This window comes from Natator depressus, chromosome 9, assembly GCF_965152275.1.
Source record: "Natator depressus isolate rNatDep1 chromosome 9, rNatDep2.hap1, whole genome shotgun sequence".
In the NCBI taxonomy this organism is placed as follows: Eukaryota; Metazoa; Chordata; order Testudines; family Cheloniidae; genus Natator; species Natator depressus.
In genome coordinates, this window is record NC_134242.1 from 98,261,518 (window position 1) to 98,284,748 (window position 23,231).

General features: G+C 46.0%; 1 protein-coding gene across 4 annotated transcripts in view; it reads left to right on the top strand.

Annotated features, from left to right (window-relative positions):
- The first annotated feature begins 384 nt into the window (after window positions 1-384).
- MBNL3 (muscleblind like splicing regulator 3) overlaps window positions 385-23,231 on the top strand; it is a 75,825-nt gene continuing 52,978 nt past the window's right edge. For 2 of the 4 annotated variants that reach the window (XR_012640808.1, XM_074962750.1), the window contains exon 1: window positions 386-1,247. Coding sequence is in view for 3 of the 4 variants with exons in the window: in XM_074962750.1 (XP_074818851.1) it covers window positions 1,074-1,247 (174 nt within the window). In the remaining variant the exon portion in view is untranslated. Of the gene's footprint in view, window positions 1,248-23,231 lie in introns of all 4 variants that reach the window. The other 2 variants (XM_074962752.1, XM_074962751.1) reach the window with 2 other exon arrangements.

The window sequence follows — 23,231 nt, forward strand, 5'->3', positions numbered from 1 at the left end:
CATTTTCTGTGCAGTGGGCACAAAAATGAATGTCTGCCAGAATAGATCAATATGAAACAATCTCTTTTATTGGGTGGCTGCCCAGACCTTCTGGTGCAACAGTAAATCTAATTGGTTGCTTCCTCTTACCATGCGCAGCTTCATGTGGGAAATGCCCTTTTTATCTACAATGGCTGACTGCACTATGCCGCACTGTCAGTAGCTGCAGATTTCCTGTTAAAATGAACACAGTTGTTTAAAACTAGAGTTTGGCAAGGGGGAGATTGCATTGTTTTAGCTGATTCTATTTCTCTTTTTCCTACAGGTTGCTGAAAAGTGCCTTTCCTGAAGCCACTGCTGCTTGGATTTCTGTCTAAGGCTGTCTCTCTCTCCCCCCCCAACCCCCTCCCCCCCTTTTTTTTTTAAATTTGGCATTGCTTGCTGTTCATACCCTAACGGCAACTCATCCATCCCTCCCCCCACTTTTTTTTCCTTTTTACACTCTGTTCACTCAGCCATTTTTTTCCTTCCCGAGTATGTAGCAAATATTTTTGAGTGATAACATCCTTTCGCTCCTTTTAATGCTCACGAATTGTCATTTTTAGAACCAAGAAATAAAAGGAAAAAAAAAAAGTTTTCTGCCCAAGGACCGAGACCATTCCGCAAACAGAAGCGCTGCCAGTCGCATATGCTTTTTTGCAAGAATAATTGAAACCATTAAGTGGAGAGCACAGAATTCTTTTGAAAGTCTGCCAGTTATTTTCAAGTAACTTTGGCAGTGGCACAAAATATAACACTTATATTTTAACTTCTACAATTGCACTTTTAGGAGCTGGCCTCTCATTTGATTTTCAGTTATTCTGATAAGATTTCTATTTTATGATTGGCTTTATGTTTAATTCTTGTTGAAACAAACACAATTTGACTTAAATGAAAACCTAAGTGCTGACAAATAGAAATTTTACCAAAGCAACAAGTTAGTTATTTCTTCACATTTAACTTGAATTCACTTTTTTACCCTTTTTAAAAAAATCAGCAGTAATATTGTCCTAAAGAAGGGTGTGATTGCTTGCGTTTTAATTTTTGTTTTTAATATGGCTGTAAACGTTTCCCTGGTTCGTGATACAAAATGGCTGACTTTAGAAGTATGTCGAGAATTTCAGAGAGGTACTTGTTCTCGATCTGATGCAGAGTGCAAGTTTGCCCATCCGTCACGGAGTTGCCATGTGGAAAATGGTCGAGTTATTGCCTGCTTTGACTCTCTAAAGGTGAGGACTGTCTAACACATACATTGCTTAATCTCACTTTGCTATCATTCGCTTCCTGAATCATTTCAAGTGGGTGGAATATGAGAGATGAGTATAACAAGTATTTTTCTGGAGGGAGGATGTTGTTTGTGTAGAATATAGCCCCTAAAATCTAGCCTAGCTAATGCTTAGCACCCCATAATTGTTTCATTCAGCCAGATTCAGACACTGGAAGTATCAGGAAGTTTCCTGAGAAAGGTACCAGCAGTGTTGGTAGAGTCAGGGAAAACTTTAACTCTGCCACAATTATGTTTTGTATTCGGTTTTGACGTCTGGTACAAATGTACAGAATATCGAACATCAGAGAGAGAGAGAGCACATTATGTAGAGCGTTTTGAGATTGTAGGTCATGGCTATGCCTGAAATGGAGAACTCAGATTACAGACCGTAAATGAAAGTGAAATGAGAAAAGCAGAGATCCAAAATTGAGCATCCTAGAACAGCACAACTTTTAACTTTTGTGTCCAGAGCATGCTGGCTTTGAATTCAGAACAGGTCTCTGAAACGTGCTTTCAAATAAAGACACAGTTTTCACTAATTGATCAGCCTCAGCTGTATTTGCCTGTATCAGGGTGCAGCTACACTGCACCAAATATGTTATAGGCAGCCAAAATATTTGGAGAGTGGTGCCTTGAGAAAGTTGGGGATTGCAGGATATTTCAAGTGATGTGACAAGATGCACAGTGTGCAAATCATATGTGAGTTAATGAGCTAAATCTTTTGCTAGTGATCATTCCTGCGAGTTCAATTTCACAGGAAGTAAATGCTGCTTTATTCCTTGTCACAGATAAAGTTCATTGGGAAACTTTGAGTTTACAGAATTACCAGATTCTTTCCAGCAACAGAGACAACAGGAAAATTATCCTAATTCACCCACTGAAAGCCTAAGCCAAGATTTTTCAAAAGTGACTAGTGATTTTGAGTGCATCAAGTCTGAGGTGCCGAATCTGAGACATAGAAGGGACCACCATGATCATCTAGTCTGACCTCCAGCCCATCACAGGCCACAGAACCTCACCCACCCACTCCTGTAATAGGCCCATAACTTCTGGCTGAGTTACCGAAGTCCTCAAATCATGATTTAAAGACTGCACGTTATTGGGAATCCACCATTTACTCTAGTTCAAACCAACAAGTGACCCATGTCCCATGCTGCAGAGAAAGGTGAAAACCCACCAGGGTCTCTGCCCATCTGGCCTGGGAGAAAAATTCTTCCTGTCCCCAAATACAGCAGTCAGACAGACACTGAGCATGAGGGCAAAATCCAGCAGTCAGGCACCTGGGAAAGAATTCTCTGTAGTAACTCAGAGCCCTCCCCTTCTAGTGTCCCATCCCAGGTCATTGAAGATGCTTGCTTAATAGCAGCCACAGAGGGGCCACATACTGTTGTAGGCAATTCGTCATACCCTCCCCTCCATCAACATCCCCTCCCCTCCATAACATCTTAAAGGTGTCTGCTTTTTCAGAGGGCACTTTTTGAAAAGTGATCTCCCTTTAGAGTGTCTGAAGTTGGGCCTGGATAAAACTAAGACATTCAAAATCACTACTTACTTTTGAAAAATCTGAGCTTATGCTTGTAGTGCTAAAGTAGGATAAGTTTCCTGTTGTCTGAATTGCTAGAAAGAATCTGGTAATTTTGTGATCTTAAAAATTTCCCATTTAACTTGGAGTTTTTCTTGAAAAGCCTTGGGTTTATTTTAAACTTCGGGCACAATAGCTAGGTGAACTAGTGAAAATATGTATGCATAAATTAAGACCATGTCCAGGTCCCATTTGACATAGTCTAACCTGTATTATTAGTTTTTACCTTCTTAGCATTTTCCCATTTGTTCCATGTTGATAGGAAGTTCAGACATCCAAGTTGCATTTAGCTTTGTTCTTGTTAATCCAAGTTCATCAGATGATTCCTTAGTTATATAACGCCGTTCAAATGTTCATTTACATTACTCATCTGCTAACAGTGATAGACTGAAATATATTTTTATCAGCAAAGAAAAAAGTTTGTTCCTTGTGCCCTTGAATCTTTTGAACTGCAGCCAGTGGTCGGACAAATATTTTGGATAAAGAGATTAATACGTTTACTTTAAATTGTATAACATTCACTTGTAAGATAAAAGGAGTACAGTAAATATTCGGTCTGATAGTCCAATATATCTCTTACTGGACCACTTGAGAGAGCCGCAGAAGTAGGTTTTAGTTTGGAGCTCCCCACAAGCGGCCTAACCACTCAGTCTGGCTCTGTTACTTAACGCCCATAAATTGCCTTGCAGGCAGGACTAACTAAAGTGACCTGCAGTACATAATGCGGGTTATAGCTCAGTAAGGAGCTCCTGACAAGCACCCAGGCTTCTGCCCTAGGCAGTTCTCTGCAGAGCTGGACTCAAGGAATGAAATGTGCAGATCCCCATGTGCACTGGTTGGCTCAGGTTCAAATCCCACCCATTGGCAATAGCACATGGCTGCAGTTAACCGGGGCGGGGAGGAGTCAGGGAACATCCAGTTTGGATGGGAAAAGAGATATCAAAGATGTTGTTGAAAGTGGTCAGCTACTAGCTTAAGCTGCCTGCTCAGCATGTATTTCATCCTTTTTGTTATGTGTAATTAGGTAATGAATAAATTTACACACTCATTACAGCTTGGTCTTCAATATAGAAGCACATGCTCTGTATAGACCTTTTAAAATGGCAGGAGAACAGAGTGAGTGGGAAGTTTTCTCTAGACTTCTCTGATTGGATCTGTTCCATCTCAGTGGGTCAGCTTGCTTCATCCCACAGAGAGGAAACTGCCAGAGAGGAGTAGCAATGTTTGACCCCAAGTGCCGCCAACCCAACAAATTCCAGAATCATAGAATATCGGGGTTGGAAGGGACCTCAGGAGGTCATCTAGTCCCACCCCCTGCTCAAAGCAGAATCATCCACCAGGCCCTAAAAATTGTGTGATCGGCTTTGAAATGAGGAGGCTTTTAAGCACTAATCAGTGTGGGGTCCGTTTGATTTGCTCTCTGGGTTTTGAGCCTTTCGGGTCAGGTTTCCAAGCGTTTCTTGACAGCTGTGAGGGCTGGAAACTTATTTTTTAAGAAACACACCAACTCTCCTGAGGCTCGTGATGATCCTGTGAGATGTGGCAACACTGGGCTCCTGGGGATCCGGACCCCATTGTGTGAGGGGGCTGTAGAAATAAGCCAAATAAAGACGGTTCTTGCTCCGGAACACTCAGAGTCAAGAGTTAAGAAACAGTTCAGCAGGTGACTAGATGAGAGGTGTGAGGTGATGTGTGGTGGGGGCCGAGGTAACGGTTATCACAGGTGCTGGACTCTGACGCCTCCTGGCCTCTTCAGGTGCACCTTCCTCAGGTCTTGGGCCTCTCACCGTCATCTCTGGCTTGGGGTGGAATCAAGCGGTTCTCCCCTTCATAGTTGGCACCTAGGCGTGGTCTGAGATCACCTCAGCAGACCTGAGTTCTTGGCAGTGCCTACATGCTACTCCCTCTGGGAGCTAGGACAGCCATGACCAATCAGCAGTATTTATTTAGAACAAAAGCATTTCAGAGAAAACCGATCTTAAAGCAATAAACTGTCTAGACACTTGGCGGCCTTTGCCTAGGGCTTCCCATTCTCTGGAAGGATCCCGCTCTTCGCAGAGCCACCTTGTCCCCCTGGCAGCCCCTGACACTTGCCCCCCTCCCTCCCAAATGGCTTTTTAACTGTTGAATGTTTTCTTGAGCTCTCTGTTCCCAGCATTGCGGAAGAGCTGTGTCTCTTCATTAGAGGCAAGATATAGGATGCTCAAAGCTAATAGGTTTTCTCCGTTGTCTTTCAGTTGCCCCCCAAGGTTTGTTTCGCGGTTGCTTATCTGGATCCAGAGTGTTGTTTCCCTGCTTGTTTTTCCCACAGCCCCTTATTATGTTGGAACAGAACATTAATACAGGGATATCTGGTAACCCAGTATGCAATCACATCACCTCACTGACCAGGTCACATGCAGTGTTCTTAACATTATTACAGCTTAGTATTCTTTGATTATTACATGCCCGTCGAACGGTAAAAACAGATATGGTTGCAGATGTAGCCCTGGTTGTCAAAGGAAACGCCAAGCTCTCTGTTCCACATGTCTGTGTGCTTGTGTCTCTGCCTCTCTCTTGGTATATTTTCTCTCCAAGAAATATGGGATACATAATGGGTGGGTTATGAAGTTTTATTTACAGGAGTCTGGGGCGGCTGCATTATGCATCACAGTGCAACCTGTCTGGAGCCTCAAAGAGTTGGGACCAATTTAGGAACCAAAATTTTGCAAGTTCAGGACTGAATCTTGCCCATCCTGGAACTCAGGCTATTTGAGAGGGAAACTGAGGGGAAGAGAAGGAAATCTTTCTCTGGCAAGTTGATTATAAAAAGAAGAAAAGGTGCTGTTTGAAGCTGATCAGAAGTTTAGCTTGTATACCAGGGCACCCCCCGCCCCCACACACACACTGTGCTTCCTCCTTCAGGTTTGTTAAGGAGAGCAGGATTATTTGAACTCAGATGTGTATATCATACTCCAGTTACTGCTACTTTTGGAGAACAAATTTCCAGTGCTTTCCCTTTACTAGGTCTGCCCCGGGCAAGCAGAACTGACAGGCACTGTCGCAGAAAAGACTCAGGGCTCTGATTTGGTACAGTATTGGGATAACTCTTTTTATCTTTTACTGGAGGAAAAGAACACCCTCCCAGTGTACTGCTGGTTTATGAGGTGTACTGATATCTGTTATGTTTCATGGAGAAGTATGAGTTTAAGAAGCTATGAAACAGAAAATAAAATTTCAGCAAAGGGTAGCAGGGTACTTATGCCCCTATAAACTAGATAGCATTTACAGCCATGCATTAAATGACTGTAGTTTTCATTTCAAGGGAAACAAAACAGTAATATTGAGGAAAGGGAGTTAATCTGCAATAAGGCCATTTAAATTAATTAAAAATTATCAAATAAGTGTTAGACTCATCATGTTCCTTGCTCAGGTTTAACATACAACTCCATTTAAACCAGTGGCATTTTCAGGGGGCCACTCTTGATCAGTTGGTTTTGCCAACTTGCCCAGAAATACCAGGGCTTTATAGCAGTCCTCCAATAAGTGCTCATCTGTTAACTTTCCTCAACTATTCAAGCATATAACCCATACTACTGTGAGCCTTTCTGTTTTAATTGCCTTCACAGCAGATTGTTAGAGTCTGAGTTCTTGGCTGCTTCTGTACAGCTTTAAAAGAGGTTAAGAAAGATATTGTTGAATTACTGGAAACACAAATTGATATGTAATGTGACTGGGCAAAGGAACTTTCATAGATACAAATGTACTAATTAAGTGTGCATATAATATGGACCAAAATTTCAAAGAAGCTTTGATTTACATTTGTAACCATTTGAATGCCCCAAATATGGATTAATGTTTGAAAACAACATTTATAATCTCAGGTTTGCTTACTTGGTGTACTGGTGCAGAAAAAAATCCAAACCTTTTGGATGCCAAAATGTAGCAAGCCAAAAATCTCAGATGTCCAGATTTGGATTTGCTGGGGTCAGATTTGAAACTGTGGCCTTATGAAACTACTACTGTCTGTTGTTGCTTTTAAGTTGGTCAGCACTAAACTAGCTCGTTGAAACATTCACATGTGTAATTATGTGTTGGTAACAGATGTGATACAGAAAAGGCCTTGATTATTCAAAACTCAGTTATCCAAACTTTGTTTTCAACAATTGGGTGGTGTCACTTGACATCTGATAGTTACATAGAAAATCTCCCCAGGCAGTCTGAAACCTTGATTATCCAAATGTATTCAATCTACTTATGAGATTAGGAGACATGAGGTTGTTCCTTATGGGCTTGATACTAAACTTGAACCCCTTCTATTCTGACTTCAGTGGAGTTACCCCTGATTTACATTGCTGTGCGACCAGAATTGGGTTTGATACGTGTTAAGATTTCAAAGCCTATGGGAATTAACATAAACAGCACTGAGCTCAGTAGATGGCCATTTTCTTTTTAAAAAATTGATATTTTCTTTGAAGTTTTTAAGAGAAGGATGGTAATTGAATTTTAGACCACATCTCAGAGAGTTTAGCCAAAGAGAGCATGTCCACATGGGGAGTTATTCCAGAATAGCTATTCCTAATTAACTCCATGTATGGACATTCTTATTCTGGAATAAAAGTGCTTTATTCCAGATTAGTTTGTCAGTGGAAATAACTTAATTTGGAACAAGGCACTCTTATTTCTGGGATAAGTGTGTCCATACATGGAGTTGATCAGGAATCGTTAATCCAATTTAAAGTCACACCCTGTCTTTTTCTAAATTATGGTAACTCTCATGTGTAGGCAAGCCCTACGTAAACCAGACAAACAATTTTGAAATAAATTGCCTTTGTGAGAAGTTTTTATTTTACAGCAGAATGACCATATCTGACCAAGAATTAATTTATTTTGCATGGCATTCTGTTGAGATTTTGGCAGGTTTTTGGATGTCTAAGGTGTCTTATGGCACTTGCTTAATTGCTTTGCTGAATCAGAGCCTAAAAGAGGGGAATGAAAATATATATATAAAAAATCTGTAATTACTGGGATTTTTTGGTAACAGTGCCATAGTTGAAATTAAGGAAATAAATATACTTAATGTAAAAATAACACACATTTCTTAGGGCCTGATCACCTTTGTTCTGTGCATTACGATTCAGTCTGTTGTGTAAAAAAAAAAAAGGGGGGGGGGGAGGGGGTATGTAATGTAGTAATTTTGTCAGCACACAGATACTGGTATTTATCCTTTGCAACTAGCAGCAGACTCCCCTTTCATAGGTGCAATCGAGGAGATGAGACTGAAAACTAGGAAGCTAATGTAGATGGCATGTTTATTTTAGCACTTGTTCACGAATACTCTGTCATATGACTTAATAACACCCATTTTTTCATGTTCTCTATGTATATAAATCTCCCCACTGTATTTTCCCCTGAATGCATCCAATGAAGTGAGCTGTAGCTCACGAAAGCTTATGCTCAAAAATTTGTTAGTCTCTAAGGTGCCACAAGTACTCCTTTTCTTTTTAAGTAGAGTGTTGTGTACGTACGGTTGGTTTATTGTGGTGGGAGAAGTTACTTCTGAAGCTCGTGTGTGACATGCACGGAGTAGAGTATATAGCCTATGTTTTTAATCTGCACAATGCATGCCTCACTGCAGCAGTGAACACAAAATAGCTTAGGTTTATTTAGGGTTCTCCGTAGAGTTCTGCTCTTTGCAGCTCCAGGATTTTTCACTTGATTTATTTATCTGCAAATGTTAGTAATTCCTTTTCTCTGCTCATGGTGGGCAGCTATAGCAAGCAGATGGGTTTTTTGAGGTTGCTCTAGAGAGGGCCAAGCTCATTGTTCTGGTTGTTCTTTCCAGAGCTGAGAATGTGTTATCTTAGCTTGGTGAGTTGCATTCTCCCAGGACAGGTGGTTTGTGGTACCTGGCAGCAAGCAAGGGCATAGTATACCATGAGGAGACAGGCAGAGAGTTCCTGTGCATGCACAGTGTGCAGGTTTTCTTTTGCATTGTGTTCTGCATGCAGACAGCCCCTGCCTGTTGTTGTCCCTGGGGTCTCCAGGATTCTTCACTTTGTTGATGCATTTAGAGAAGTTGAGAGTTTTGTGCCCCTGCTGACCCTGATGCCATGATGCTGGGAATTGCAAGGTGGCTGCCCATCTGTGTGCAAAGTGCCTCCCAGGATGGATTCTGGGGGCAGCGTTGTTAAGTCTGACCCAGCTTTCCTGTGATCGCGGCTGGGCTGTGACAGGTCCCACATGGCTGGTTTCAGGGCCATCTTGCTCTTTGCGGGAGCAACAGTGAAGTCATGTAAGAGGCTAAACTCCTTAGTTAGCTGCTCTGAGCCTAACACAGGTTGATTGTGCCTTGTAGGCACAGCACTGTGTGGAGGGGTGGCCTAGAGGCAGTGTGCCCACTTATGGGGTTCAGCTTAATAGCTTACATGTGGGCAGCTAGCTCCTTTGGCAAGTTCAGGGCCAGGATGGGAGGCCGGAGTCATGGCCCTGCCCCCTTGGAACCTCTGTGCCCCAGGGGGCTGTAGGGAGGTGGGAAGCCTTTTTGCTTCTTTAATTAAAAGCTATAAATGAGTTTCGAAATGCCTGGAAGGAGGTGGCCATCTAGGAGGGCCCTGGGCCATGGCTGGAGCAGCGGCACTGATGCCTTGTGATGTGGTCTAGAGAAAAAAGCAGAGTAGAACCCTGTGTTCTGCCAGCATACTGCTGCAGCTGTTAGCGGATCAGAACATTAGCTTGCCTAATGTCCCTGTGTAACACTCTGCATTCTGCTCACAGTCACGGCATACATCTGGGTGGGGCAGGAGGGTGCCATGGGGAGAGTCCGGTCTGGCTAATCGCCCATGGGATCAATCTCGGAGACTCATGAGCTGCAGTAATAGGGATCCCTAGGGCTCTTGGTTGGCTCCATTGGAGAGGCCCTGGGTTAGCGCCCTCCCAGGCCTGGAGAAGAGTTACTTATGGGACAGCCCCATCAACATCACTGTAACTCCTTGTCAGCAAGGGGCTTTTCTTTCTTCAGCTCTGCCCTTCACGCTTGTCCCATCATTACAGCGTTGTCTGCGTACCAATAGCCCTGTGGAGATGGGGCCACAAGTGGCACTGGCTGGGAGCAGGCTGCTCCAGGATCTATGCCCTGGGGAACAGCTGTGCCTCCCTGAGTCAGTCTCCATTCCTGGTCTCCCCCCTGGGGCAGTACAATTCTGTGCCAGCCCCAAGACAGGACTGAGCCTAATGGGCCTGATTCGGCCCATCCCTTTTGCACGATCTCCCGGGTTCCCCACGTCACTTCTCTGGGGTTTGCCTTTCCAAGTGCACATTCCCTGGCTGTGTGGAGAGATGTAGATCTTCTGCATGGGGATTGCCACGCCATGACGGATGGCTGCATGTTGGCCTGTGGTCTCAGCACAGCTCTCAGTGGATGGATAGATGCCCACATCCCTACGGGCATTATTAGAAGAGAGATGAAGGAGAGTGACCTCCCTTCAGACCCTCTCTAGCTAGGGTGAAGGTCAGTTGCAGGAGCAGCGCAGGGAAGCTTATGCTGCTGCTCTCCATCCTGTTCTGTGAGATCAGCCTCCTCAGTTATCAGCCTGGCCCCTTTCATGACACCAAATTCATTCTTACCAAAAGAATTAAAGTGCGTATTATTTACTCAGCTCAACGGTGATGGCTTCCGTAAGCCACTTGGCTGATACATGGGTAAGGTATATTTGGCATGTTGGCCCATTTAGCAGTTAATGGATCGTACTTGGGCACTGACTGTGCATAGGAAGTGTCCTTAGGTATTTTCCTTCCAGTCAGTTGTTGTGCTTTGTAATGATCCCTTTTGGAAACTCAGCATCTCTGCTATTTACTTTGATTTGTGGAGCTCAAGAGCAGCAAGCTGCATTGTGGAGTTGGTCAGTCTGAGTGAGGTGGACATCTAAAAAAAAGAACTCCTGAACCAGCAAAGGTCACGTTTTCAGTCGTTTTTCACTTACTCTTGTCTAGCGATATTTTCCTGGGAAGCATTTCACCAGCTGCATGTTTCTCTCTGTCTAAGTAAGGCTAGTTCTTACCTGACAGGTGTGTGGGAGCACCTGCCCTCAAGCAAAGCGCTGTGGCTCCTGTGTAAAGGAATCAACTGACCTGGCAGGAATTTGCTCCCCTCTGGAGCGCTGCTCCACAGCAGAATCACCAAGTGCTGTTTTCTTGGTCATCCACAACTGCCCACTGCCTGCCCACATGGAGTGTCTCTGCAACACTTCTTCTGCCCGGATATGCAAAAACAAGGGGTCTCTCTTTGAATTAGGTTGGGGTTTAACTCCTGTGGGGAGATGGTGAGTGGGTTTTAACTCGGCCCCATGAATGTCGGTGCAGTGCGTTGCCGCTAGTGGAGGGGCTGCAGAGCTGAAAACAGCTGTACCCTTTGTTTTTATCGAAACCCTCAGCTTGGGTCGTCTCTTCCCTCCGGCTGGGCAGCTCTGCTCCCCAGACCTGGCAGCCCAGCAGGCTTCGGCAGGCTGCACAGACGGGAGAGCAGGACTGGCCTCGTTCTGTGCAATGTACAGGAGAGCAATCGGGGGGACTGTTGGGTCAGGTTTAGATTTGCCCGTAAGAGGGACATGGGTGTCGATTCCCAGCCAGGGAAGATCCCTCCCAAAGAATCGTTTGGCTTTAGGGCTTAATTTAGCTCGGAAGGTGGAGCTTTTGGCCCCAGAACCAGCTCTGGCAAGGTGTGGCAGCGGGCAGAGCTATGCTAACACTTTCGTCATGTTAAAATAGTGGTTTAATTAACCCAGTTCAAATGTACGGGGGGCATCAGATTCACAGTGCTGCTGTATTTGTAGCTAGCTACACACCCGTGGCTGTAGAACTGCCTTCCTTCTTCATAGCCCCGCCCCCTGATCTGTTACAGCTTCTCCTTGCGCTGGGCCCTCCGGACTGTGTGTATGTTCATTTCAACACCCGGGAAATTGGCAGGATTGGGTCCCCTGACCACATTTCTGAGGCCAGGAGCTCAGTGGTAGAGTCAAAGCAGCTTCAGGAAGGGCTTTTCCACATGCTGCACTGCCAGCATCTCCTCTCCCAGTGCAGAGCCTCCCCTCGCGCAGTGCAGAGCCTACCCCTTGGATGTGGTTAGAGGGGTCTCAGATCCCATTTCTGAGTCGGGGCTAATTGGTGTCCCACAGGTGCAGAGCGAGCAGCATTTTCGGCATTAACCTGAGCCAAGAGTAACCTTGGCATTCTGGTTGGGTAGATGGTGGTGAAGTGCTGACTCCTGTTTTCGTTTGCCTAAAAAAGCAGTAGAGAAAGTTTGATTGGGTATGACTCTGAACCCTTCAGATTATCTGCACGCTGCTTGAACTGATTCATCGTGGAGACCTTTCCCAGACAGGCTGCAGTGTGGCCCAGAATACAAGGTGCCATCTCACTTAGCACAGAGCCTCCTAGCTAGGCCCCAGCTCAGCAAAGTACTGAAGCAGATGCTTAACTTTCAGCATGTGTGAATGGACTTCAGAGGCACTCCTCATGCTTCAAGCAGGGTAACTTGTTGGTGCAGGGCCCAGGGTAGTGACAGCAAGCGGGAGAGGAATTTTACTTTGTATACCTTCCCCAATTCCCATGGTAGTTTCCCTCTCCCTGTCACCACTCACCACCCAGCTTAGCACTATTGTTTTCCTTGCATACGCTGACAATCAGGGTCATTTTATTCAAATATGGGCACTTAAGTGGCACTGACCATGTTTGTGCCTGCCAACGGTGGGCGAAAACATCGGATGCAGTTACCTGCTGTGCAGGTGCGAATGCAGGCACTTGTCTTGCAGGTGCAGCCCATTGGTGAGTATGTGTTGCAGGGCCCCTTCTGTGCTGGCCTGCAGAGGATGAGAGTCTGGTACCACCCCAGCTAGAGAGCTTTAGCTCGCACTGAAGCAGCTCCTGCTTTTAGCCCTGGTGGTCCTCAGTTCAATCCCAGTGTGTCAGCCGAGACGGTGGCCATTGCACAGATACAGCTGAGTGCGTGCATGTGCGCAGTTAGGCTTCCAGGTACCCTGAACGCTGTGTGTGACATGATGCAAGTTGGCCTGTCATTGCCCTTTGACCTGTAGCACTCACTCTTCACAAGGCTCTTTGATAAGGTAACCTCTGATAAGAGGGTAGTGCACTCTGGCTTCCAGTCTGGTCAAAGTCCATTAGCATGGCAATACATGCTTCTTGCTATAGCATGCAAAATCCATGGATTCTGTCAATAGCACTAGAGATAACACTGCACCATCTCTACAAAAGTTGCTCTAAATTAAGATTTCTGCTGTGCTTCTGTTGTCTTGTAAGTGCTGTGGGCCTCACTAAGCAGAAAGGTTCTACAACGGGGGCTAAAAATAATCGATTTGATTTTCATTTAGCACAGGCTGTACTTCCATTTAGCTATCCTCTCTGCTACCACTGGGGCATCCTCTCTCAAAATCACAGACCTAAACTATTCAACAGCTGCTCACACATTTCCACCCCGTCAGCCTGTGTAAAGGCTCTTCTGTGATGTAAGGCGTGCTGGAAGTCTCCAGGTGCTAACATGAAACTACTGTTTAAAGATGAAGTAGATTTTTTTTGTAATCTTATCTGCAGTGACATAACCTCCCTGCCTGTGGTTCTGCATGCACTGTGCATCATCAGTTCAGTTTTCTATATTTCTGTGAATTATGTTGCCACAGGCTGACTTGGTGTGATAGATACTGGAATGCATCAGGGAACTCCATGGTTATATGTGAAACCATCTGAAGAGCAGGGAACACTTTCTGAGTGTATGTCTACACTGCAGTTAAATCCTGCAGCTGGCCTGTGCCAGCTGACTCAGGCTAAGGGGCTGATTAATTGCGGTATAGATGTTCAGGTTTGAGCTGGAGCCCGGGCTCTAGGACTCTGCGAGGGGGTAGAGTCCCAGAGCTTGAGCTGCAGCCTGAGCCTGGTCATTTATACCATAATCAATCAGCCCCTTAGCCTGGGTCAGCTGGTACGGGCCAGCCAGGGGTGTCTAATCGCAGTGCAAACATACCCTAAGTGTCTGGTTCAGGTTTGTAGGTTTATGGAGGTGCAGCCTGTCAGGAGCTGTAGTTTGCTGAATGCTGTGTAATGCTGAGTGCACCGAGGTGTTCTGTTGGATTACAAATGTTACAAACAGCACTGGATTCAGAACCCAGAGTTATACCTACAGGTTGATTTCCCTATTGTTTACCCCTCCTTTGAGCGGACGTCATTGGGGTCCCTCCTGTGGCACGCTGGTGTGAGTGAGAGGTGAAATGGGCCCTAGGTAGAATTGAGGAGAGTTCCGGTTTCGAGGCATGCTTTCCTTCGCTTCGATTGAGTAGCTGAAAGTCAAGCTCTGTTTTTTGCAGCTCTCACACTGGTATCAGTATTGTGCAATCTGAATGTAGGCCCCGACCCGGCAAGCTGCTCTCCACAGACAGACCCCTGTCTGTCTGTGTTGGGGGGCGGGGGGGGCAGTCTGCGCAGGCACAGAGGCTCACTTTGTGGAGCAGCTTGCAGGGCTGGTGCCTGACATCCCTGTTGTGTTGGTGATGCCGAGCTAGCAGAGAACCCACCTCCTGTTCTCATAGCTACGTTGGCGCAGCAGCGCTAGCAGGAGTGGAAAGCAGTAAAAACACTTAGACAAATTAATGGCTACGACTCTGAATAACCCACAGAGCAGATCTTTGCAGCAAGATGGTGCCAGTTTGACATGGTCCCTTTGCTGACCATAACACTCTGGCTTATCCATTTGAAAAGAGGGTGCAGTAATTTATACATATATAATTGAGGGGCTTGGAAGCTTATCAGTAAATATAATCAATGCAGGCCAGGTTTTCAAAAGAAATCATCACCCAACAGCTCCCACTTAGGCAGCTAAATAGGTGGCTAGATGCTCAAAAGAGGAGCTGAGTTCTTGTTGAAAATCTTACCCTGTAAATATCGTTGCGTGGCTATTAAATAAATGCGTTGAGGTGCTTCACTGAAATTGCCTTATGTGGGCAAAGCTTGACCTACTGCATCTTAAAAAGTCATTTATTATTGTCCATAAAATAGCAAAAGACAAGCTTCTTAAAGACTGTGAGGTGCTCAGAAACTATAGTAAGGGGGACCATAGATAGTAGTCCTATTGAAGTCAATGTGAGTTAGGGTATCCAAACTGGCTCTGAGAGAACTCTTGCTGCATCGGTAGACTTCAGCGATGGCTACTATGTTCTTTAAAAGGATTTATTTTTAAAGGTGATTAAATCCTCCATCTCCATTCTGGGACAGGTAGGCAATCTCTCCCCAAAAGTAAATAAGTGTTCAGCTTAAATATAAGTAAAAAGAAAAAAGAAAAGGAGTACTTGTGGCACCTTAGAGACTAACCAGTTTATTTGAGCATGAGCTTTCGTGAGCTACAGCTCACTTCATCGGATGCATAGCATATTGTGGAAACTGCAGAAGACATTATATACACACAGAGACCATGAAACAAAACTTCCTCCCACCCCACTGTCCTGCTCGTAACAGCTTATCTAAAGTGATCATCAAGGAGGGCCATTTCCAGCACAAATCCAGGTTTTCTCACCCTTCCCCCCCCCCCCCCCCCAGACACACATACAAACTCACTCTCCTGCTGGTAATAACCCATCCCTATTACCAGCAGGAGAGTGAGTTTGTATGTGTGTCTGGGGGGGGAGGGGGGGGGAAGGGTGAGAAAACCTGGATTTGTGCTGGAAATGGCCCTCCTTGATGATCACTTTAGATAAGCTGTTAGCAGCAGGACAGTGGGGTGGGAGGAAGTTTTGTTTCATGGTCTCTGTGTGTATATAATGTCTTCTGCAGTTTCCACAATATGCTATGCATCCGATGAAGTGAGCTGTAGCTCACGAAAGCTCATGCTCAAATAAACTGGTTAGTCTCTAAGGTGCCACAAGTACTCCTTTTCTTTTTTCTTTTTACGAATACAGACTAACACGGCTGTTACTCTGAAACCTTAAATATAAGTGTTTGCTATAATATAATGCAGTATAAAATTTACTCTTATCCATACAATATAAAGAATATAACAAAGGAGGAAATTGTCGAGCTGCTGCTACCAAGACATCTTGGGGCTTTGGCTCTCTTGGCTCAGTGCAATCCCGGGATGTCTATATACTCTGATGCCTCCAAGTCGTCCCCCTGTTATTTTACTCAACATGTTGCCACAATCAGAAGAGTTAATGATGGGGTTCCAGCCGGATGGATTTTCAGCTTTAACTCTGAATTTTTGCTTTTGCTGGTTTGCTGGAGCTTTAACCTGGTCCCAGTGTAATTCAGTATAGCTGGATTCAGTCCAGAGTTTGCAACTTTGGGGGAAGATTTAGTTTAAAGCAATTGTGAGACGTTTGTTCCTGGAAGGAAACACTATGTGTTGGAAAGGAAAAATGCTTAAACCAAACACATTTGCCTTTTTTAAAGATTTACAGCAATGTTACAGCAGATGGTGTGCTTACAGTGCCAGATATTATTAGAAACATGATTAGTACTAATAAGGTCACCGTCAGTGAAAGAGAAGGTCAGTGTGTGGACCTTGTTTGCAAGGTGACAGCCTACCCTGCAGGGAAGAAGGGTTTTTTTTCACAATAGCAGAATGCAGATGTTTTCACATGTCATAAAATGGTTGCACAGGAGAGAGAAACCCCAGTCCAGCCTAGCACAGCTGTGGATCCCGTGCACCCACACTTTGGGCTAGATCCTCAGCTGGTGGAAATCAGTGTAGTGCTACTGAAATCAATCATGCAGAATTGATATGATTCCCAGATCAGTGCAAGAGCCTCTGAAAATCACGTTACAGAGCATGACTTGTGTGTGCAGTGTTTGTCTTCATAGATTCTAAGGTGAGGAGGGAGTGCTGTGATCGTCTGGTCTGACCTCCTGTGTATGACAGGTCCTAGGACTGCCATGAATTAATTCCTGTTTGAGACAGAGCGGATCTTCTCCCTCTCTCTCCCCTCGCTCTCCAGCCCTTCACCCCTCTTCCCCATGCTCTGCGGCTGTGCTTCAGAAAGCTGCACTCCTCTGAAAGAGAAATTAGCAGTCACATGAGGCACCATGTACCCCGGTCAGCATCCAGCCCCGGAGGCAGAAGGAGTTCATGTTTACAGAGTTTCTGTGGTGATGTAAAGGAAGTGAGGGGAGAGAAGGGGGATGATCCCACCAGGCCTGGGCACAGATGGAATTCTCCGGTGCCCCACTGGGAAGGTCTTGCTTCCACTCCACCTCTTGGCTTGTCTGGCCTATGCACGGGAGCCTCACCAGCAGATGGAGGCAGTTGGCACAGCTTGAGAGAGCTTGTTGGCTGCTCCCAGCTTCTGTGGAGTTGGGGGCACCCACATGCCACTGGAGAGAAGAGGACGGGGCCCCGAGGGTGTTGCTTTGTCAACCCTGGTAACAGGAGTACTTGTGGCACTTTAGAGACTGACCAATTTATTTGAGCATAAGCTTTCGTGAGCTACAGCTCACTTCATCGGATGCATACTGTGGAAAGTGTAGAAGATCTTTTTATACACACAAAGCATGAAAAAATACCTCCCCCCCACCCCACTCTCCTGCTGGTAATAGCTTATCTGTAAGGAGAGTGCTCTCCTTACAGATAAGCTATTACCAGCAGGAGAGTGGGGTGGGGGGAGGTATTTTTTCATGCTTTGTGTGTATAAAAAGATCTTCTACACTTTCCACAGTATGCATCCGATGAAGTGAGCTGTAGCTCACGAAAGCTTATGCTCAAATAAATTGGTTAGTCTCTAAGGTGCCACAAGTACTCCTTTTCTTTTTGCGAATACAGACTAACACAGCTGTTACTCTGAACCCTGGGAACGTGGCCCTGGGTAGAGGAGAGACGAAGAGAGCTCCTTCCATTGCCTTGGTTACGAATGGGCAAATGACAGCTGCTAATGGCCTCACCACCTTGTTATGAAAGAAGGTCTCTCTGATGGATTAACTTTCTGTCTGCCTTGCCATGGCATTGGTCTGTGGCAGATCTTTATCATGGGAGCATCAAAAGAATAATAAGGGTGCAGCCCGACTTCTGTGCAGCTATGTGCATTGGTTCTCCAGGGCACATCTAGAAAACCAGACTGGATTTCAGGAGTGTGCTGCAGTCTGCCCCCTTCTGCTCCCCCTGTGGGGAGTGTCTGTCATGAGAGAGTGGGGAGTGCCTATCTGTAGTGTATCTGTGCAAAGGGGTGCTGAGGGCACATATAGGCATCTTGAAGTTGTGGGCAACCGGCCTGAGAGCTTAGGCATATTTGGATTGTGGTTTTTTCTAAGTACACATTATCCGCGGGGGCATGGTTGAGGCTAGGAACAGTCACACGGAGATTAGTCCTTTGAAGAGCCGCTGCTACACTCAAGCAAAGTTTAAAAACAAAACCCAGCATGTAATCAAATGTTACTAACCTCTCACGGTCTCCTGTATTTCCTTCTGTTGCTGCCCATTGCCAAGATACTGGTGTGTAAATCAAAGATTCCTTCTGCCTAATCAGATCCCTTCCTCCTTGATTCATTCACGTGATGCCACAACACAGGGGCCCTGACACCGCAATCCCTGCCTCGTGGTGCTGCGAATATCAGGTCGGGGTATTCCCAAGTGAATCAGACAGGGGAAGGTGGAATTTGATCTCAGTGGGAGTTTCTGCCTAAGGACAGGTACTTGAGGAGCCCAGTGACACTGGGAATGGAATACAGGACATGCACGGGATGTGATCGCTTAATGGGGTAGTCTTCTAGCTTTACATGTTCACCAGATGCGGTAGGGATGGGTTTAGTCTAGGTCAGCCACAGAACTGTTCTGAATAGAGGTTGAATTCTGATGCTGAGAATCCCATTTCTTTGCACTTGGGGGTGTTTATTTTTCATACAGTACTGCAGGTCTGGTGGGGTAGATGTACTTTCTTCTGCAGGGACCCTGTTGAGTCCTGACTCCCCATCCGAAGACCCCCGTTCAGCCTCACTCCCTAACAGCCTGATTCCCTTCCACTCCTATATATGGCCTCTCTCTCCCCTCCCCACAGGTTTACTGATTCCCATACCCTACTCTTTCCTCTATGTCCTCACATCCCTCCTCCCAGCCGTTCACTCTTCCTCGATTTTCCAGTGGACTGGGGAGATGAGGAAGCAACACTGCTGGAAACCCCCAGATGTTCTGGCTCCATGCCCCAGAACCATGGCTGCCCAGTGAGCCAGCAGGGCTTGTCAGGTCCAGGGTGTGCGGTGAGAGAACCAGACCAGGTAAGTCAGGAAGGCAGGCTGCTCCACGTGGGTGGCTGATGGACCTAGACAGACCAGGAGGTTATTCTCGGTGAGGCTAAAAGAAGCTGCGACAAATGAGGGAAATAGCTTTTAGCTGGCTGTGCCTAGCGATGTGGGGAGTGTCTCAGTGTGCCAAAAAGGTGGGGACTCTCTGGGCTCGCTTTGCAGGGATTCCTCTGCCCAAGCAAATACGGCTTTGAGGAAAAAGGGAAATGATCCACTGCAGACAGCGTGTCCAACTCACAGAGTATGAGTTCAGTCATGTGGAAATGTGCAGCACAGTGAATGTAATCTTGTGTTAATTTCAACTCTCAGCACAGTCACAGCTTGTGGATTGCTGATGTGCACCTCCAGAACACCCTGAAACCGTTTAGTAGAGCAGTGAAATCTCTTCCCCTGCCTGTCTTGTCGTAGGCATATATCCTCTTTTGCAGCCTCAGTAATTTGGAACAAGTAATTTGCAAGGAGCACAATATAATACTGCCTAGTTCCTGTGTGCAGCTCCGACCTGAGAGCTCACTTCACTTCTCTGTGCTTGTCTCCCCTCCCACAAGTTCTTAACTTGTGTATTCAGACTGTGAGCTCTTCAGGGGCGGGAACTGGCTGGTGTAATATGAATGAAAATAATGTTTGTGGAGTATTCCATAGTAATGTACAAAGCCCGGGAAGTCCTTTCTGAGAGTGGAGTTTGCGTTTTAGGATTGGAAAGCTGTTGGAAGTGGGTGGGAGACTTTGATGTGTATTTCGTCCAATCCAAGCAAGCAGGTCAAGCATCCTTTCAGGAAACAGTCCTGGCATCTGATGAAGTGGGTTCTAGCCCACGAAAGCTTATGCCCAAATGAATATGTTAGTCTCTAAGGTGCCACAAGGACTCCTTTTTTTTTTTTTTTTTTTAGTCCAGGCAGGAATTCTCCTCTTTGGGAAAAAGTCTTAAGAGGAGTCTTTTAACCCATTTCTTTATCAGAGGAGCAGGTACAAAGGTTGGCATAGAGATTTCCGCTAGATCTAGCAGAAGTAAATCTATCCACTATAGCAAGGAAGCGCACCCTTTTACCGCTTGGAATTCACGGACATACACAGCAGTCGTGCTGCATTCCAGACTTGCTAATGACATGGCAGCTACTCCTGTCATATGTCTATAGACACTGCAGATGTCCTCAGGAAAGGTCATGTGGGCTGACAGGAAAATCTGTTGCTAGCCAGATCAGGAAGGGGCCCATGTCTGTGCGGATACAAATAAATGCTAACAGGACAAGCTGGCTTTCATCCTGCACAGACCTGATCTAGGTAATGGAAGATCTCTTCCTGAGCTCAGTGGCTGCCTTTTTAGAGAATTCTGCAGTCTCTAGCTATCCCCTGTTTTACAGAATTGCAAATAACAAGAGCTAGGAGGGGCCAGGTGCCTGCAGGTTTATCAAAGGAAAGGAATTTAGAAAGTAGCATTTTCAAGATCATTCCAAGTGCTGTTTGGAAGGCTGTTCTCCACTGGAATGTGAATCCTTGGATTCTTCCACTCCCCTTGACTGCAGAATAACAAGCCCTCTTTATCACTTGGCTGACTTGGCGTATGGTAAGCAGCTCCCAGTGAATGCTGAGAGCAGGGCGTGAGGAAGCCAGGATGTTGAGCAAAGCTGTAATACAGGAAGAGGTGGCATATTGCAGGTTTGATCGGTTGGTTTATGTGAGGTGTTAGAAAGCTTCAGGCTGCAGCCCTAATAAATCAACAGGTTCCTATGCCTGTGCTTGATGGGTTTTCATCTGTCTAATTTTTCCAGGTTGCTCTTGTTCTCCCGTACAAAAAAAAACCTGAGCGAACTACACACTCACTCAGAGACAGGCAGCATCATGGCTGTAGCCCTCCTATTCGACTTAGGGGGCAGATTCTTCTCTTAGCTGGGCCAGTGTGCATCCAGAACACCACTGACCTCAAGAGTTACTCAGATTTACACAAAAAGAAAAGGAGTACTTGTGGCACCTTAGAGACTAACCAGTTTATTTGAGCATAAGCTTTCGTGAGCTACAGCTCACTTCATCGGATGCAGAATGCATCTTTTTGCAAATACAGACTAACACGGCTGCTACTCTGAAACCTGTCAGATTTACATCAATGCACCCATGGGCAGAGGTTAGGTCAGGGGTTCTGGCACAGCAGAAGCTGCAGTCTGTATGAGAAAGTTGACACCCTTACAAAGGAAAGCCTTGCAGCTTTTGTTACATGCAAGGTTTGGGAACAGATTTAATCTATGGGTGCATGGAATTAACCTTTCAGCTTCTGAAGTCATGATTTCCACAAAATGTATTAATGTTAATCCCTATTCCTGGCATCACACAAAGAAAATAAAATATGCTTATTAGATTGGGGGATTTAGTTCAGTAGATCACCATAGATACTCCATATTCCTAGGTCTCTAGGTCAGCCTGAGCATATCAAGCAGTCAGACATCTTCAGTACATGCCTTTCAGCCACCCCGCAACTTAGGTTAATACAAATGATACTGCCTGGATTTAATCTGACTTGGTTTTAGAACAATGGGATGGATTTCCTTGGACTAAAAAAAGTGAGTGACTCTGGTTTGAGCAGAACTTCATGTGGCTATTGTATGTTGTGGCCCAAACTCTGCCTTTGCACGGGCAGTGGGTCTGAGGGCAGTGTTGGCCCATCATGTGCATGGCTGGGTTACAGTTTTAAATTGAATGTTGGTGTGTGAAAATGAATTGGAGCAGCATGTCCATAACTTTGCTCACGTGTGGCCTGATCCTGCTCTCCTTGAGCCAGTGGCAAAACTCCCATTAAACTCAACAGTGTGGGATCAGTTGGTCAGTGGGCCTGCCCACTGTTTTGCTGGATCGGTTGCAAGGGGAGATTTGGGGAAAGGGGTTGCCCAGTATGTTTGGTTATTGCGCCCATGTTGTTCTATTTCCAGAAGCCATTGGAGGGTTGGAGAAAGTTCTCATTGAAGCCGATTTAGTCCGTGCGCTGGATGCTCTGACATGTGCTGTTCCATGGAATGAACCACTGCAAATATTTACACTGCCTGAGCCTCCCGTTCACTTCAGAGTGTAACAGAGATCGGTCAGGCAGCTGCTCTCTGGGGCCGGATGCTATTTAAAGAGCGAGGGGATTTCTTTTTACAAAGAACCCTGTGCGACTTAAGTAGTGCCACACTGCCCAAACGATCACGCGGCAGGCTGTAAAATCACACGCACTCTAAAAGCAATCCCCGGTGGAATATTTGCTCAGAGTGAATCGGGTTTTTCCTCTCAGTGCGTCTCGCGGGAAGTAAGGCTGCGATTCAGAATCCCTCTTCGTTCGGACACCCTCTCCCTGAGCTAGCAGTAGTAAGGCCATAAGCCCATAGGGCTCAAGTGGTGCCCAGGCCTCGTGTTCAGTGGAATTTCTGTGCTTTCTTGGCTAGGGGTGCTTTCATCAGTCGTGGTCTATACTGCAGCCCTTTGCAGCCAGGTTCCTTTAAACCTGAAAGGCAGCACTGTCGCCCAGTCAGAGTTCACTGTGCTTTATGGGGCTAGCCACAGTGCACTAAGTGGCTGCTGCTTAGTAGTCACACAGGACCAGCCTCTTCTCTGGGCTCAGCCGGGGCTTCGCTGTAACCCAGGACAAGGGGAAGCATGTTGTTTCCCTGCCTGCCCGCAGGGGCAGCCTGGGTGGGGCGTTGTGACTCAGAGACTCACAATCGCTTTCCCAGCTTGCTTGCTGCCCCAGGGAGGGAGTAAACTGCACCAAGCCATGCCCGGTTAAGCATACATTCCCTGGCACACTGGTGGAAGCATGCAGGCTGGGAGGCTAGGCTTGGCCCAGTCCATATCTTCTCCCTCCTGGGCCGTGATGAAGTGGCTTTTGCAGAGCCTGCTCCTTTTCCTGCGCTGCTCCTTGATGTGGGTGGATAGAAAAGGCCAGGGGTGCTAGCAGCCCGTTCTCAGCGAGCCCCATGGGCTTCTCTTCTTCCGGGCCTTGCCTGCTGTAGGCTGTGCACATTTTCTCACATAGCCCCTAAGCATCCAGTAACGCTGAGACAGGAATAAATTCCCAATAAGCAGGGGCCGTTCATGAGATACTGAGACCCTTCTCACCCTGCAGCCAGAGAAATG